Source organism: Trametes versicolor (assembly GCF_000271585.1).
Source record: "Trametes versicolor FP-101664 SS1 unplaced genomic scaffold TRAVEscaffold_5, whole genome shotgun sequence".
NCBI classification, from domain to species: domain Eukaryota; kingdom Fungi; phylum Basidiomycota; class Agaricomycetes; order Polyporales; family Polyporaceae; genus Trametes; species Trametes versicolor.
Genome location: NW_007360325.1, coordinates 1 through 14,615, shown reverse-complemented (window position 1 = coordinate 14,615; position 14,615 = coordinate 1). Strand labels below are relative to the sequence as shown.

General features: G+C 57.1%; 5 protein-coding genes across 5 annotated transcripts; 3 read left to right on the top strand and 2 right to left on the bottom strand.

Moving 5' to 3' along the window:
• The first annotated feature begins 1,293 nt into the window (after positions 1-1,293).
• On the top strand, positions 1,294-3,406 carry TRAVEDRAFT_58053 (N-acetylglucosaminephosphotransferase). Its single transcript, XM_008039334.1, has 7 exons — positions 1,294-1,601; positions 1,658-1,811; positions 1,873-2,086; positions 2,139-2,463; positions 2,520-2,708; positions 2,810-3,050; positions 3,194-3,406. The coding sequence occupies exons 1-7, from the start codon at positions 1,348-1,350 to the stop codon at positions 3,266-3,268; spliced, it is 1,452 nt and encodes a 483-aa protein (XP_008037525.1). The 5' UTR covers positions 1,294-1,347; the 3' UTR covers positions 3,269-3,406.
• A 435-nt stretch (positions 3,407-3,841) lies between these two features.
• On the top strand, positions 3,842-5,807 carry TRAVEDRAFT_166243 (isocitrate lyase; the record flags this gene model as incomplete). Its single annotated transcript, XM_008039384.1, has 6 exons — positions 3,842-3,966; positions 4,025-4,188; positions 4,244-4,359; positions 4,413-5,437; positions 5,496-5,633; positions 5,694-5,807. Exons 1-6 carry the CDS (start codon positions 3,907-3,909, stop codon positions 5,805-5,807), a joined length of 1,617 nt encoding a protein of 538 aa, XP_008037575.1. The 5' UTR covers positions 3,842-3,906.
• Positions 5,808-6,206: 399 nt separating this feature from the next.
• Positions 6,207-8,077, bottom strand: TRAVEDRAFT_71254 (uncharacterized protein; the record flags this gene model as incomplete). The annotated part of the gene is made up of 7 exons (XM_008039383.1): positions 6,207-6,308; positions 6,370-6,755; positions 6,824-7,190; positions 7,246-7,491; positions 7,544-7,582; positions 7,645-7,905; positions 7,979-8,077. The coding sequence occupies 5 exons, from the start codon at positions 8,075-8,077 to the stop codon at positions 6,969-6,971; spliced, it is 867 nt and encodes a 288-aa protein (XP_008037574.1). The 3' UTR covers positions 6,207-6,308; positions 6,370-6,755; positions 6,824-6,968.
• Positions 8,078-8,525: 448 nt separating this feature from the next.
• Positions 8,526-9,318, top strand: TRAVEDRAFT_46357 (uncharacterized protein; the record flags this gene model as incomplete). The annotated part of the gene is made up of 3 exons (XM_008039125.1): positions 8,526-8,597; positions 8,658-9,201; positions 9,254-9,318. The coding sequence occupies 3 exons, from the start codon at positions 8,526-8,528 to the stop codon at positions 9,316-9,318; spliced, it is 681 nt and encodes a 226-aa protein (XP_008037316.1).
• Positions 9,319-9,577: 259 nt separating this feature from the next.
• Positions 9,578-14,450, bottom strand: TRAVEDRAFT_71253 (P-loop containing nucleoside triphosphate hydrolase protein). The gene is made up of 24 exons (XM_008039382.1): positions 14,163-14,450; positions 13,976-14,078; positions 13,910-13,921; positions 13,747-13,852; positions 13,464-13,693; positions 13,400-13,409; positions 13,307-13,346; positions 13,017-13,256; positions 12,877-12,957; positions 12,683-12,826; positions 12,065-12,627; positions 11,913-12,009; positions 11,706-11,863; positions 11,549-11,644; positions 11,381-11,495; positions 11,202-11,321; positions 10,995-11,150; positions 10,808-10,945; positions 10,644-10,759; positions 10,489-10,591; positions 10,277-10,435; positions 10,081-10,225; positions 9,975-10,030; positions 9,578-9,918 (listed from the first exon to the last, which is right to left on the bottom strand). The coding sequence occupies exons 1-24, from the start codon at positions 14,442-14,444 to the stop codon at positions 9,775-9,777; spliced, it is 3,414 nt and encodes a 1,137-aa protein (XP_008037573.1). The 5' UTR covers positions 14,445-14,450; the 3' UTR covers positions 9,578-9,774.
• Between the last annotated feature and the right edge of the window lie 165 nt (positions 14,451-14,615).

Sequence of the window (14,615 nt, the reverse complement as noted above, 5' to 3'; positions counted from 1 at the left end):
CACCTCAGCCTTTAACCCACCTGTCCGCGTTGTGAAGATTGTGGAGCCGGGCAATCAGGAGGCCGCTATATACCGGCGACTGCAGCGCGACCCGTGTCGTCGGAACCACACCATGCCATGCGAAATCATCGAGTGCGAGGGACTGAAGACGATCCTCATCATGCCGTCTGCACACAACACGTACACAGCGAGGTTGAGCGGGTGGACTCTGTCCGGGATTTTGGATGTCTTCCGCCAGGTTGTTGAGGTTCGTACGCCCTCGGCCGGCCACGTACTACATATTGACGCTGTCGTGTGTAGGGTGTCGAGTACTTGCACGAGCAAAAGATAGCGCACATGGTAAAACTTTCATGATCTGTACCGTGCTATTGCTGTGGTGCTGAATTGACTCTAGGACATCTGCGACGGCAATACACTTGTGGCGACCGATTACGAAGCCCGAATGGACAGCCGGCTAGTTGCGTGGCGGGCCTACATCATCGACTTTGGAACCTCTCGACAACTCACCTTGGGTCCGGGCGTTCAACCGGCAATACCCCTTCGCTACGCTCAAGTCCCCCGGCCTCTGGATATGGACTACTTTGACCCGTACTCATGGGATGTGTATTGTCTCGGGAAGCTGTTCGAGTTCATGATGCGGGTGAGTGGGTATATATTCGCCGCCGTAGAACACTACAATTTATGTGCAGTGGTTCTATCGCGAACCCCGGTCACCCCCGTGGATTATTCGCCGTGCTACGGGCTGGCTGATTGGAGAGGAGAAGGGATGCAGACAATTTTGCAATTGTCGGCCCACAGCCCGGCGGGCGCGTCAGGTATTCACCATCCTGCGTTGGATTGCAGGCACGTTTGAGTGGTGCCATACATTCACTGTACATATACGCCGTGCCTTCGTTCACGTAGCTACCTGAAGGTGATCAGTCACGGACGCAGCATGAGTTTGGACGGATAGGTAAGCTTACACACGTACGTGGAATTATTCTCCGAACACCTTCATAATACCAGTAATAAGGAGCATAAAACACAGCTTTGGTATCAGTGCGAAATTTTTGTGGCGTTGGCGGAAGGGAGTTCGAATACTCATCGTGGTGGGGGTCAAGAGCTCAAGCTTGTGGCTATTTCGGGATACGCAGCATGTATGCGAAGTAGACGCCCGCCGGTAGCCAGCCACGTGGGACGCGTTCCAGCGATCATCGACACGTCCTCTGCAACGCCTTCGCGCTTTGCCGCCACCGTGCTCGCCGCACAAACCAATGCACGCCCCGTACCGTCTCTCCTTACGCTACTCCCCGCACGTCTGATACTCGCCCTCGTGTCCAAAATCTCTCTGCTCTCGCGGACCCAACCATGGCGCAGGAACAGGCGATACGCCCGCGCCCACTTCCGCAAGCTCTGCTATTCGCACTGGTCCCTACAGCCCTCTGGTTTCTTACTCGGCCGTTGATTGAACCAGCCCCCGCTCTGCCCGCGCTGTATGCTGCCTTCGGACTCTCCATACTCGCTTTCCTGGGCTCGCTATACCTCGTGCCTGCACTGGGTCCAACGTTCATACATGCCAACTTGAAGGGCCGAGATTTGCTGAAGACGTACGACACGCCGATGTGAGTCTTCTGAGTTGTCGGACTCCGTGCGAGGCGCTGAACACTCTTTGAACTAGCCCAGAGAGCCAGGGGCTCGTCTGTGCATCCCTCTACATCCTACTTCTCATCCTGTTCGTACCCTACGCGTTCTCAGAATCTATCACCAACCACCATGACGCGCCGAGGGGTGCGCGCGAAGGCATCGTGGTCAATGAGTTCCCTCACCATCAAGTGAGTCGCTCATCTGTTCTTCCAGCTCACCTTACTGACTGCGGAAGTCTGTTTTCGCAAGCTGGCAGTATATCTGTCCTCCATCCTTTCCCTCTTGATAGCCACCATGCTCGGCTTTCTAGACGACGTCTTCGACATCCGGTGGCGCCACAAGCTGCCCATACCTATCATTGCTTGCATCCCGCTGCTCATCGTTTACTACTCTGAGCGAGGGACCACCGACGTAGTGGTTCCGATCCCACTTCGGTGGCTTCTGGGCACATTGATCAATCTCGGTGCGCTTCGTTACATCATATGCGGCGGGAAGATTACTCACCCTGCCTATAGGTCCGCTGTACTATGTGTACATGTCCCTACTCTCTACCTTCTGCACCAACAGCATCAATATCCTCGCGGGTATCAACGGCTCAGAGGTCTCGCAAGCAGTGGTCATCGCAGTCTCTGTGATTCTCAATGACCTTCTCTATCTCCCTTGGGCGTTCGGCTTCCGTATACCTCTTCCTATCCACGTCACAGACGGCGTGAAAGTAGGAGGTGTTTGGAGCGCGGGAATGGCGTACGGTAGCAGGATCCTCGTCGAGCGGCATTTGTTCAGTTTGTATTTCATGCTGCCATTGCTGGGCGTATGCCTCGGGTTCATGTACCATAACTGGTGCGTACCGTTTTGAGGCAACGTGAACTCACCTCTCGACTTACCTGTTTTGCTAGGTATCCTGCGCGCGCATTTCCGGGTGATACCCTATGCTACGTGACGGGGATGGCGTTCGCCGTCGTCGGAATCCAAGCGCATTTCTCGAAGACCTTGCTCCTCTTCTTCCTACCCCAGATCTTCAACTTCGTGCTCTCGTGCCCCCAGCTCTTCGGACTTGTTCCGTGTCCCCGACATCGCGTTCCGAGGTGCGTCTGCTCGCCCGACCCAGATGGGTCTATATACCCCACGGGGAACACGACCCATTTCCGAACTCCGCGACTGACACCCCACGGGGCCCCGTGTACAGGTACGATCCGGAGACGCAGCTCCTGCACCCCTCCCGCGCGGAATTCAAGGACAAGCGCCCGACTGCGCTCGCGACACTCGTGCTCCGTGTCTTTTCCGCACTGGGGCTCGTGCAGCTCGAGTTTGATGAGCGATCGGGCGACGTTGCGCGCACGACGAACTTGACGATTCTGAACGTGTTTCTGCTCCGGCTCGGGCCGATGAGGGAGGACAGCCTCACAAAGGTGCTGATTGCGACGCAGGTGAGCTCCCGTCTCCTGCTGCTATTTGGCGTCCGTCCAATCCCCGGCGCCCCTCGTGGGCGCGGGAGAGAAGGCCTGGCGTGTGTGGATGGAATTGGAACGGGATCGCTGATGGCCTGGGTCACCCCTTTTTGCATCCGTAGGTTTGCGGGAGCTTGGTGGCGTTCTTCGTGCGGTATGGTCTGGCTGGGCTCGTGTACGACGGTAACCGGCGGTAGACCGAGGGTTCGGTGTGAATATCGAATGTGCTTCACCCTCTTCTGGTGTTAAGTAGCGTCCGCAAAGTAGGACACATGGTCGCACAGACAACGGCGTGCAAGCGCGCCCGACGTCACCATCATAATGAACGCCTCCGTCCAAAGTCCGAAACGCGGCTACGGGTCACGCTCACCTGGCAGGTACGTCGATTAGCACTCGGCGGAGGGTACCCACAACGCCGGTGTTAGTGCGTATGTGCGGTGTGCGACGCCTTCCAACGCCGCAATCACTCCCACAGCGGGTGGCAGTAGGCTGGACAGCAGACGTCGAGGCGTGGTCTCTCGCCGCGTCGGGGGTGTTCGGGCAGGGGTCGGCCGACGCGGGGGTGCGGAGGCGGGGAACGGCGCACCGAGCGCCTGGGCGGGGCCCCACATCGGCAAGCGCCCGGGCGGGGCGGGGCCCAATCACATGTGCCGGCTTGTCCTCTGGGCAGGCGCCTGCCACTTTCATGCGATCGGTGCCAGGCTCGCAGAACATTCAAATGTCCTTGCGGCCCATTTCCGTGTCCCCACATTCCCCCTCCCGCCTCCCCCTTCTCCCTCTCTTTGCCTCTTGACCGTCACCATCCCTTCCTCGTCGCCCACTCACATCAACAGCCATGTCTAGCGAACGCGCAGCTTTCCAGGCCGAGGTCGCCCAGGTCGAGCAGTGGTGGAAGGTGTGTTCTGTCGCGTGCCCCTAACCGCCCCCGGAGCTAACGGACGCGCCGTTTGCAGGACCCTCGCTTCTCACAAACCAAGCGGCCGTACACCGCGGCACAGGTCGTGTCGAAGCGCGGCACGCTGCCCATCTCCTACCCTTCGGACGTGCAGGCAAAGAAGCTCTTCCGCATCCTCTCGGAGCGTTACGCCAATGGCACACCCTCACACACCTACGGCGCGTGAGTATATGCGTGGTTTTATACGCCTGAGACGGCGCTAATGAACGCGACACAGGCTTGACCCCGTGCAGGTGACCCAGATGGCGAAGTACCTCGAGACCGTGTACGTGTCTGGGTGGCAATCATCGAGTACCGCGTCAAGCACAAACGAGCCCGGTCCTGACCTTGCTGGTATGCCCATGCATCAACATAGCTATTCGCGCAACGTCTGACCTCTGCGCCAGACTACCCTTCAAACACCGTACCCAACAAGGTCGAGCACCTCTTCATGGCCCAGCTCTTCCACGACCGCAAGCAGCGGGAGATCCGGTCACGCCTGTCGGACAAGGAGCTCGCGGAGGAACCCGCCATTGACTACCTCCGGCCAATCGTCGCGGATGCGGACACCGGCCACGGCGGCCTCACCGCGACCATGAAGCTCGCCAAGATGTTCGTCGAGAAGGGCGCCGCGGGCATCCATATCGAGGACCAGGCGCCGGGCACGAAGAAGTGCGGGCACATGGCGGGCAAGGTGCTTGTCCCGATCCAGGAGCACATTAACCGGCTCGTCGCGATCCGCCTCCAGTTTGACATCATGGGCGTGAACAACCTCGTCATCGCGCGCACGGATTCAGAGGCCGCGACGCTCATCACGACGAACGTCGACGAGCGTGACCACCCGTTCATCCTTGGGTCGACGAACCCGAACTTGCGCCCGCTTAACGCCGAGCTCAACGAGGCAGAGAAGGCGGGCAAGACCGGCGATGCGCTCGAGGCCGTCGAGGAGAAGTGGATGGCGGCTGCGAATATCCAGCTCTTCTCCACCACGCTCGCAAACGCACTCCGCGCACAAGGCGCCTCCGAGCAAATCCTGGCGCGCTTCGCCCAGCGCATCGCGCACACGTCGTACTCGGACGCGGTCACGATCGCGCAGAAGGAGTTCGGGCTGCGGCAGGCGCCGTTCTGGGACTGGGACGCGCCGCGCACGCGCGAGGGCTTCTACCGGTACCAGGGCGGGACGCAGTGCGCGATCAACCGCGCGATCGCGTTCGCGCCGTACTCGGACCTGCTGTGGATGGAGACGAAGAAGCCGATCCTGGCGCAGGCGCGCGAGTTCGCGGAGGGCGTGCACGCGGTGTTCCCCGAGCAGTGGCTCGCGTACAACCTGAGTCCGTCGTTCAACTGGGAGGCTGCGGGCCTGAATGCGGACGATATGAAGTCGTACGTGTGGGAGCTTGGCAAGCTCGGTTTCGTGTGGCAGTTCATCACGGTGAGTCGACAATGGGTTGCGTACGATTGGAGTACGGGACTGATGGCGTCTATGACAGCTCGGTGGTCTGCACTCGAACGCATACATCAGCGACCTGTTCGCTCGCTCATTCGCGACGGAGGGCATGAAGGCCTACGTCGAGCTCATCCAGCGCCGCGAACGCGAAATTGGCTGCGACGTCCTCACTCACCAAAGGGTACGTGGTTTACTATCCTCTGATGCTAGCTAGTTGCTCATATCATATCTCTGTGCACAGTGGAGTGGCGCGGACTACATGGACAACCTCATGAAGACTGTCACTGGCGGCGTGTCCTCGACCGCGGCCATGGGCAAGGGCGTGACGGAGGACCAGTTCAAGAGCAAGATGTAAAGGGGAAGCTCGCTCACGGACTCGTCGTTTTGGATATCATCTCTTTATCTCCCACAGTGTATTATATCACAGCGCAGACGCACTTAAAACTCATTTCGAGTTCTGTGTCTCATCCGGAAGACCGACAGCTTGCACCTTTCTGGAAGCGCGACCTTCGCCCGCGAATCGAGTCTAGACCGATATGTGGCACGTGGCCTACAGCGCCGGTCGCAGGGCATCGTGTACCCGCGACGAGTTCTGCTCGAAACGCCACAGAGTGCCACTAGACTTAGTAGCGGTATTCCGCTCATCGATTGACCATTGCTACTGAGTCGGACACCTCGTCAGTGTTGATCATCCTTGGGGCTGAGACCTGCAATCAGATATAAGCAGATACCCTCTCATGGCGTCCGCTGGTAGAAACGCGTCCTCCCGAGACGTCCTCCGTTCGCAATCTCGCCTCGCGTCGCCTGCTCAACACAACGGAGCGGAGTGCCTACCCAAGACTCAGTAGAGCGATCAGTGAGTCGTCATGGTTGTGATAGGTGTCGTGCTCCATGGCTGATTACCATTATCCCCGTAGCGTTATGCCTGCGCGCACCGAGACCGCCGGTGCCTTGAAGTGCATCGAACTTGCGGTCCCGTCCTTCAAGCAGTCGTTCTTCCGGCAGTCCTACGCGGCATGGATAGAGGCGGTCCCGTATGCTGCTGCCGGAGTCACTCTGGACGTCCGGAGGACGGGCGGGACGAAAGCAACGAAATCAGATCCGGCACGCATGGGCTACTTGCTTATACTGGAGGACCTCGCGCCGAGCCCGGGCGTGGAAGTCACGCTCTGGCTCGAGTCGGAGCTTGGAGACCCCGAGTGCAACCGAAAGGCGTTTCTGAAGGGCCTGGAATATCTGCGCGAGACAGCTGGATCAAGTACTATGAGCGTGACGGTGAGGCCAGGTGCCAACATAAACGCTGGTGAGCAGTCATCTATCTGCTAGTATCGAAGATCAGTGAACTAAGAGGAACACGCACTACACCATCAGAGCCCACCATACTCTAAGCGCTGTATTTCCATCCCGCATCCATAATGCATCGATTCCAACGGCTATTACCGAAATCCATGGGCGTGATCTAACTTTCCTAGTAAATATGGGACTCTGGGTATGTGATAGAGCGGCGGATTGTTTCTTAGGTTGACGAACGAAGAAAGATGTTGCCAGCACGTGTGACCACACCTGTAAACCAGTCGGACGCACGAACTGCCCAACACAGAACGGTAAGTACTTGACGCGCCCTGCGGGCCGTCGGCCGACAATGGCAGACCTGTCTGCAGCCCCGCTCCTCTCCCACCAACCACTTGGTGACACCACGGATAATCCACGGAGGTGACATGGAATCCCTGTAGACGAACTTCACGATAGCTGGAGTCAACGTACTTTTCGATGACAGTCATGTTCCCGCTCACCTGCGCCATGTTTTCTAGCAGTTTACCGAGGCAATAAACGTCCCAAGAGTACGGATCGAAGTAATCCATGTCCCGAGGTCGCGGGACTTGAGCGTACAACAGGGGCATGGCAGTTTGAACGCCCGGGCCCAGACTGAGTTGTCGAGATGTCCCGAAATCGATTATGTAGGCTCGCTCTGCAGCTAACCGCCTATCCATTTTGACTTCCCAATCAGTCGCCATACGCGTATTGCCGTCGCAGATATCCTAAGAATGGTCAACTTCACGCTTTAGCAGTACCACGGTAGAGTGCGGGTACCATATGTGCGATCCTTTGCTCGTGCAAGTACTCGACACCCTAGAGACAGAGATTAGTATATCTGACGAATGTGATTAGTTTGGCAGTATGAGCACACGAACCTCGACAACCTGGAGGAAGACGTCCATAACCTTAGACAGAGGCCATCGGGAGAGTCTTGCTGCGGCGAGGCTTCGCACTTGTGGCATGAGGAGGATTGTTTTCTGTCCCTCGGAGTCGATGATATCGCATGGTACGGTGTGGTTCCGGCGACAAGGGCTGCGCTGCAGTCGCTGGTAGATTACGGCCTCCTGATTTCCTGGTTCGACAATCTTGACAACCCAGATAGGCGGTTCCATGACGTTAGTGCGCCAAACAGCACCCTAGGCAGAAAAGCGAGCGGGATCAGCTCGACGCGTTCGACCATTTGTGGCATCTCGCAAAAAGCGCACATACGGGCTGAAGACAGTCCCCAAGAGTGACGATGCCTCGCTTTTGAAGCTGGGGATGAGTCCTCAACCAGCCGGGTACCTTCGTGGTGCTTTCTGTAGCCATTTTTGGACGAATCGCAAGCGATCGTTCAACTAAGTGCCACGATTGAGGTGTTGGTATCGACGAAGCAGGAATGAGGTGAGCTCGTCCTGCATTGAATATTGTGGCGCCGGCGCTTAGCAGTCGGTGCGTGTTTAAAACTCTGAACATTTAGCGCCCATTGCACTCAAGTCCGTCCTCGAGGATGGCCCAGGCTCACTGACGCGGAAGGCGTGTATGTGTACGTACTGACAACGGCCACATGCAGCATGCGTCCCCCAGTTGTAAGTCTACGTACTGTACACATTCGCTCCGAGCATCATCGCCGACGGTGACCAGAGCCGACCGCTTTCACCCTCACCGAAAGCAGCAGCCACATATGTGCAGTATTTTTCCACTCGGTATCGTGTCATTGCATTGGCTTACTCCTTTCTTACTTTGTTATATAGCATAGATGTCAGCCGAGTCCGCTATGTCGAGCGCGGACATTGCTCCTAGTCCCCAAAGCGAGCCAGTGGGCTCCGCAGACTTGAATGACGTCGAGGTACGTGCCCGTGGTATGGAACGCAATATCTCACCGATATTCACCGATGGATCAATCTAGGTTCCTCTTCCGCCAGTCAACCCACGTCCCGGTCCCTTTCTGGAGCCCACAACGCGCGCAGAGTATCCTCCTCTGCCGGACGATGTGGAGGAGAGCTGGTGCCACTATTTCCTTGGTTGGCCCGATAATTCGAAGGTATGGGCTCGACTCCGTGTCATCGCCCGGAAGACGGGTTTGGTGGGCAGGCTGCCGCTGGCAAATCCCCTTCAGGTGCAAAGCCATCTGTGGAGACGTGTACTTCAATATCCACACATCTGGGTTATATCCGACCTCGAGGTGCCGGAGGTTTACCACAACGACTCCCGCAAGCTCCTCTCTCGCGAGGATACGAGGACGAATATCGTGGCCATTTCTGCGACGCATCATACCTATCTCAATGGTTGTCGTCCTACCGAGGCTCAGTATCGCTTCCTCGTCGATCTTTTTGGAGAAGAGCCTGTATGGTACAAGGACAGGCACCCCAAGTGGGTGTGGGAGCCTGATAGCACCGGCCGCGGTCGTCTGTTGGAATCGGGCATTGTCTGCCCCACCTGCTTTCGTCAAGGTATGTCTTCGCTGATGGGGCCCGATTTATATAGCCATTTATATGTTTTCAGGACAAGACGGTCCCGAGAACGCGTGGTTTTTGCAACAGGACGATCTCACCGCCACGCGAGGGTAACAAGTGGCTTCAAGAGTGAGGGTGCACGGAGTATGTGGATTGTAACGATGTATTTCTTGGCTTTTTCGGAGGCTTCGCGTTTTGTATGTAATTAATCCACCGGGATGCAATGCGAGACCAGGAACAGAGTAGAAGGATATTTGAGTCGACACTGTGTTACCGCTGGTAGTTCACCGTTAGTAGCAATCAAGCACCGATGCCGTTCTTGCTGCCGCATTGCAGGTCGACCTCGATGTGTCAAAGTGATAGTGCGAGTCATGAACATTCTGTGCGGCGGCGAAGCTATCTGCCAACGTCGAGAAAATAGACATAATTGCATGCGGTAATGTACTGTAGCTAACTAGGTGCCTATTACTATCATAACGAGTGAGCCAACGTACCACCACAGAAGCTTGCAACATGCCGCCGGGAGTTCGTCGTGGCCACGACGAGGAAACTGAGGAATCGCCGGTACGACTAATTGAACGCTAGCGTGCCTTGCCCACGTTCGGGATCGGACATGCGATGCACGCGGACGGTGCTGCCGGGGTTGATGTTGTTCATGTCCTGGGGCGTGATGAGGACGTACTGCTTGCCCTTGGACGCGTTTGCGGTGTCAATCTACAGGCGGAGTCAGCCGGCAGGGCCGGGGACGGGGGAAAGGGGACTCTGCGCACCATCATCTTCATACTGATACGACGGTTGACCGCGTCCATGAAGACGTCAAACTCGTCTGCTTTGAGTCAGAATGTGAACTTTACATCAGGTGCGGAAATAACGTACCCAAACAACGGATGGGACACCCGATGGACTCCCACAGCGACAGCAGAAGACATATAGTCGAGAACGACTTCTCGCCACCGCTCAGAGACCGGGGATCCTTCTCGCGAACCTGGGTCTGAGTGGCAGCTTGATCATCGGTTTGGACCTGATGAGATAGGGTCAGCGTATGCGCGCGTCGTGGGGTTAAATAACGCGCCTTTAGGTTCAGAGTACCGCTGACGTGGTCGAACAGGACCTTGCCGAAGTAACCACGGTTAGACAGATGGTACGCAAAGTAGACCTTGCAGCGGAGCGCGATGTGCCGGCGGAATTCGTGCCACCTGGCAAGACGTTGCTTGACAGACCGCTTCAAAGCCTGTGAAATGCTACGGTCAGCTACGTGTCTTCGGACTGCGGGGTGCTACTGACATTGTTGAGAGAATTCAAGGCCTTGAGTTCCATCTTCGCCGTGTCCAAAGCAGCCTCTTTCTTGTGTAGATCATCCGCGATCTCCTCGATCGTCGCGCCTTGCCTGTATATAATGGTCAGCGCGTTGCTCTCCCGTGAGCAGTATCGGACGGTACCGTCTCTCGCGCTCGGCTAGTGCTGCTTGCACGGCTTCGAGATTACGCTGTACAGCGTCTACCTTGCGAGGATTGGGAACGGGGTCGCAGTACTTGGACGCCTTCGCTGACCACGCCTACAAAAGATTAGCCGAAACTCGCTAGGGATTTAGATGAGCGCTCACCTGGTACTCCTCCTCGAGCGTATGGGCCACCTCCTGCGCGGCCGCCAACTTCTCGCGCTCGGCGTCAGCCTTGGCAGTGAAATGCTTGATCGAGTTGTCCGCCTGCATCCGTTCAGTCACCGCTGCGTTGAGACGTTCCTGTTTCACTGGTTAGGGGGGTACGTTCTGGAGAATCATGCATACTCACAGAGATGTTGGAACGCTTCTCGCTGAACTCCGAAAGCTGGGTGCGCAACCGCTCTGACTCGGCCACGAGAGGTCGTTGGTCCTGCTGGACCTTCTCCCTTTCCTTGACCAGCTGCTCGAACTGGCCCATGACCGAGGCCTTCTCGATTTGTTGCTCCTGCAAAGGACGTTCACATCGGGTCAGGGGCTAGCGACGTCAACGACATACCTCCAGAGCCTCCTGAAGCGCCTGTATGTTGACGGGCAGCTCCTCGTTGAGCTCGAGCTGGAGGTTGTTCATCTCTGCCTTGATGCCGCGGATGGCCCTGTTGAGCGGGCCTTCCTGGATCTACGGAATGTGAGTGGACGGCTCGCAACGTACGTTCCCCGACGAGAGAATGAACGCACCTGTAGGTCGCTAGCGGCCTTCTTGCAGCGCTTGTGCGTACCCTGCAGCTCAAGGATCCGCTGAGACAGGCCTGACAGTCGGCCCTTGAATTCATCGCGCTGTCCTTCCCATCGCCTATACGAGCACGTCAGTTTGCCTGGCCGCCCACCGGACACGAGGGCACCCACCTCTTCTCGGCCTCTGCGTTAGTGTTGCGGAAAAGATGTTGCTTGGGATCGTTGTTCCTGAGCTGATTGATGACGGAAGACTGTCCTCCACCCTCACTAAGCACGGGCGACGCGTTCAGAATGACTGCGAGTTTTGCGGCATGTAAAGCCAACTCACGGGAACCGGACGACCCTGTACAAGTCTGCGGCGAAGGCCACACCGCCCGACCCGAGGGACATGAGCATCTGATCGGCTTCAGCACGGGTCGCTGCTAGCAACGTGCTCTCGATGTGCTGGCTGTCGACAAGCCGACGCAGGACATACTCGTCCGTCACCTACGGAGTGTCAGCTTGGGAGGGGTCGATATCGGCGTCGGTAACCTACCTCAAGGACGCGAAGGACGGTGAGGCAATGTTGCGGAGGCTCGCCCGAGCTGAAATCGAAGAGATCAACCTCAGAGATGATGATCTGACAATGTTTGCTGCAGTGGCGAATCAGCTGGGAGAGCGAAGCACGAATAAACGCAGTCAACTTACTTCCCGCTGTTATTGAGGATATCGGCTAGCGCAGGGCGATCGCGCGCGTCCGTGATGGCGAAGTTGCTCATCGCACCGCCGATGACGACCCGGAGAAGAGGGCCCCACTTCTCCGCATCCTTAACCTTCACGTAGAGGCCGAAGGGACCGACGGGCGGCTGGCCGTACCAGTTCCTCCTCTGTATCTCCGCGAGGACCCAGTCCATCTTGCTGCCGAACTGCGCGAGCTTGCTCTTCTCCATCTCGCCGCATCGCCGGATCTGCTGTTCGCACTCGCCGACGCGGTTGCGCAGCTCGTCCTGCTCACTCTGCAGCCGCTGGCCTTCGGACTGCGCAGATTCAGCTTCGGCCTCGAGGCGCTTGCGTTCCTCCGTGATACCTTTGAGCTGCTGTTCCTTCTCTGCGAGGGACGCGTTGGCCTCTGCGAGCTTGTGCTGCGCGCGCTCGCGCTTCTCCTTCGAGTGGGTCTCCAGGCGCGTCTGCTCGTCCTGGATCTTCCTCTCGAGCTCGGCTATGGTCGCGTCGACGCCTGCCTTGGACTCCAGAATCGTCCGCTCGTCGTTCTGCGATATAGTGTGAGATGGGATATTCACGTTCACTGCGGGGTATACAACGTACCTTGAACGCGTTGAGCTTCGCCTTGTTCGCTTTGATCAGCACGCCCAATTCCTCCTTCCTCTTATTCAGGCTATCGACGTCGCCAAGGGAATTAATCTCGTCTTCTAGGGCTTCGACGTTCATATCGCACGTCGCACGCTCGGCCTATGCTAACATGTCAGAACCGAATCTCGTAGGAGAAGTGAGCAGCCTACCTCGGCCTGTCGGATCTGTCCATCGCATTTATCAACTCTGTGCTGGATGTGAGCGACCTCGTTCAGCTGCTTCGTCAGCTCCTATGAACATATGCCCGGTATTAGAAGGCGTTGTGAATGGGGCCAGTAGGGATTCAAACCTCTTTCTTGCTGTCGACGTGCGCCCAGGCCAGCTCCTTCTTGAGCTCGTCGGCCTTGGTCTTCTGCGCAACCGCCTTCTGCGCCTCCTGCCAGCGCGAACGAGCCTCGACGACAGACTCTTCGAGGTCAGGGATAACCTCAGCCTTGCGCTCCAGGACTTTGTGCGTTTGGCTGATGTTCTCCATACAGGTCTGATACTCTTCGCTGAGCTGGCTGAGCTGAGTGCCCTTCAAGAAAAACTGCGCCGGGTGTTAGGGCCTGGGCAGAGAGTTGTATACGACGACTGTACCTTGTACTTGTCCGCCGGGGTCGATGCGCTCAAGAACTGCCTGCATATACTGGTCAGCGAGGAAAAAGGAGGTTAACAGTGCGGCTCATATACCTGGCGGAGTCTAAAGGAAGTGCTCAGTGAACGCGGTCAACAGCCTCTACATTCAGACACGTACCTTGGGTCAAGATGTTCATAGGGTTGTCAACCTGGATGTTCATATGGTCGCAGATAGCCTGAAGTTCCTCGCGTTTTGTCGAGACGACCTTGCCATCCCTGCTCTTGATCTTGTATGAGGACGCGCCCTCCTTGGTGAATCGACGTGTGATCACAATGCTCCTGCCGTAGTCCTTGGGCCGGTATGCTTCCTCGCCCTGGTTCTTGAGCACCACCGTGACTTCGGCGACACTGATAGGGGCTAGTGAGCAAGAAGTCCCTGTCAGACCTGGACGGGGACTTACGACTGCCCCTCGCGGATGAACGACTTGAGTCCGCTGCCGCGGCCGGTGGTCGTCGCCTTGCCGCCGAGAGCAACTGTAAGAGCGGAGAGGGCTGCACTCTTACCACCTGCAACACAGTGAGCGATGGACACAGGGACGTCAGGATATCAGCACGTCTACGCACTTCCGTTATGTCCTGTATATACGCGCTTAGTTATGTTTCCTATCGAGATGACAGAGGAGCACATACCGATGATGAAATTGATCTGTGGCCCCAGCGAGAAAGTCAAGTACTTGTGGCACATGAACTGAGCCATCTCAATGGACTCGATAATGCCCATCTCCGCGACGCCCTATATTACCCACAACGCACATCAGTACCAGCCCATTAGTCCTGCGCGCAGGTACGCATCACGACCGCACTGCACAGTACTCACGCCCTGGGTCTTGCTCTTGCTCATAAGCCTCTCCCGGATGAGCTCCTCATTCTCCTCCTCAAACTTCTTCTCTGCAGCATCATCGGGCTGGATCTCCGCAACGCCGGCCTCGTCGTCCTCGTCAAGCTCCATGGCCTCGTTGGCCGTGGCTTTTTTACCCTTTGTGGCGCGGGGTGCGTGCGGCTCCTCCTCCTCGTCGCTCTCTGTCGTCCGGGAGCGCTTCGAGGCGGGCTGGGAGGCATTCTCGTCGTCAGAATCTGCGACGGCCCTGCGTTTTGCCATAGCGAGATAGGTTTAAGGGTGTATAGCAGGTACGATAGTGGTGGTAAGCAGTAGGCGGGCGTCTTGGTGTACTTTGGACGCGACGCGACGCGTTTGACGCGCGTAAACAAGACCAAACATGCACGTGCGCGTGCCTCATTACGGCCTGTTTTTTTTTTTTTTTTTTTTTTT

Bases quoted from the DNA above. Each gene is read 5' to 3' on its own strand.
- TRAVEDRAFT_58053 (XM_008039334.1), top strand. From the start codon at position 1,348: ATGGCGCAGGAACAGGCGATACGCCCGCGCCCACTTCCGCAAGCTCTG. The intron at 1,602-1,657 runs GTGAGTCTTCTG...TCTTTGAACTAG, and splicing joins AAGACGTACGACACGCCGAT to CCCAGAGAGCCAGGGGCTCG. The intron at 2,709-2,809 runs GTGCGTCTGCTC...CCCCGTGTACAG, and splicing joins CCCCGACATCGCGTTCCGAG to GTACGATCCGGAGACGCAGC.
- TRAVEDRAFT_71253 (XM_008039382.1), bottom strand. From the start codon at position 14,444: ATGGCAAAACGCAGGGCCGTCGCAGATTCTGACGACGAGAATGCCTCC. The intron at 12,827-12,876 runs GTAGGCTGCTCA...ATGTTAGCATAG, and splicing joins GACAGATCCGACAGGCCGAG to GCCGAGCGTGCGACGTGCGA. The intron at 12,628-12,682 runs GTACGTTGTATA...ACTATATCGCAG, and splicing joins CGAAGCTCAACGCGTTCAAG to AACGACGAGCGGACGATTCT.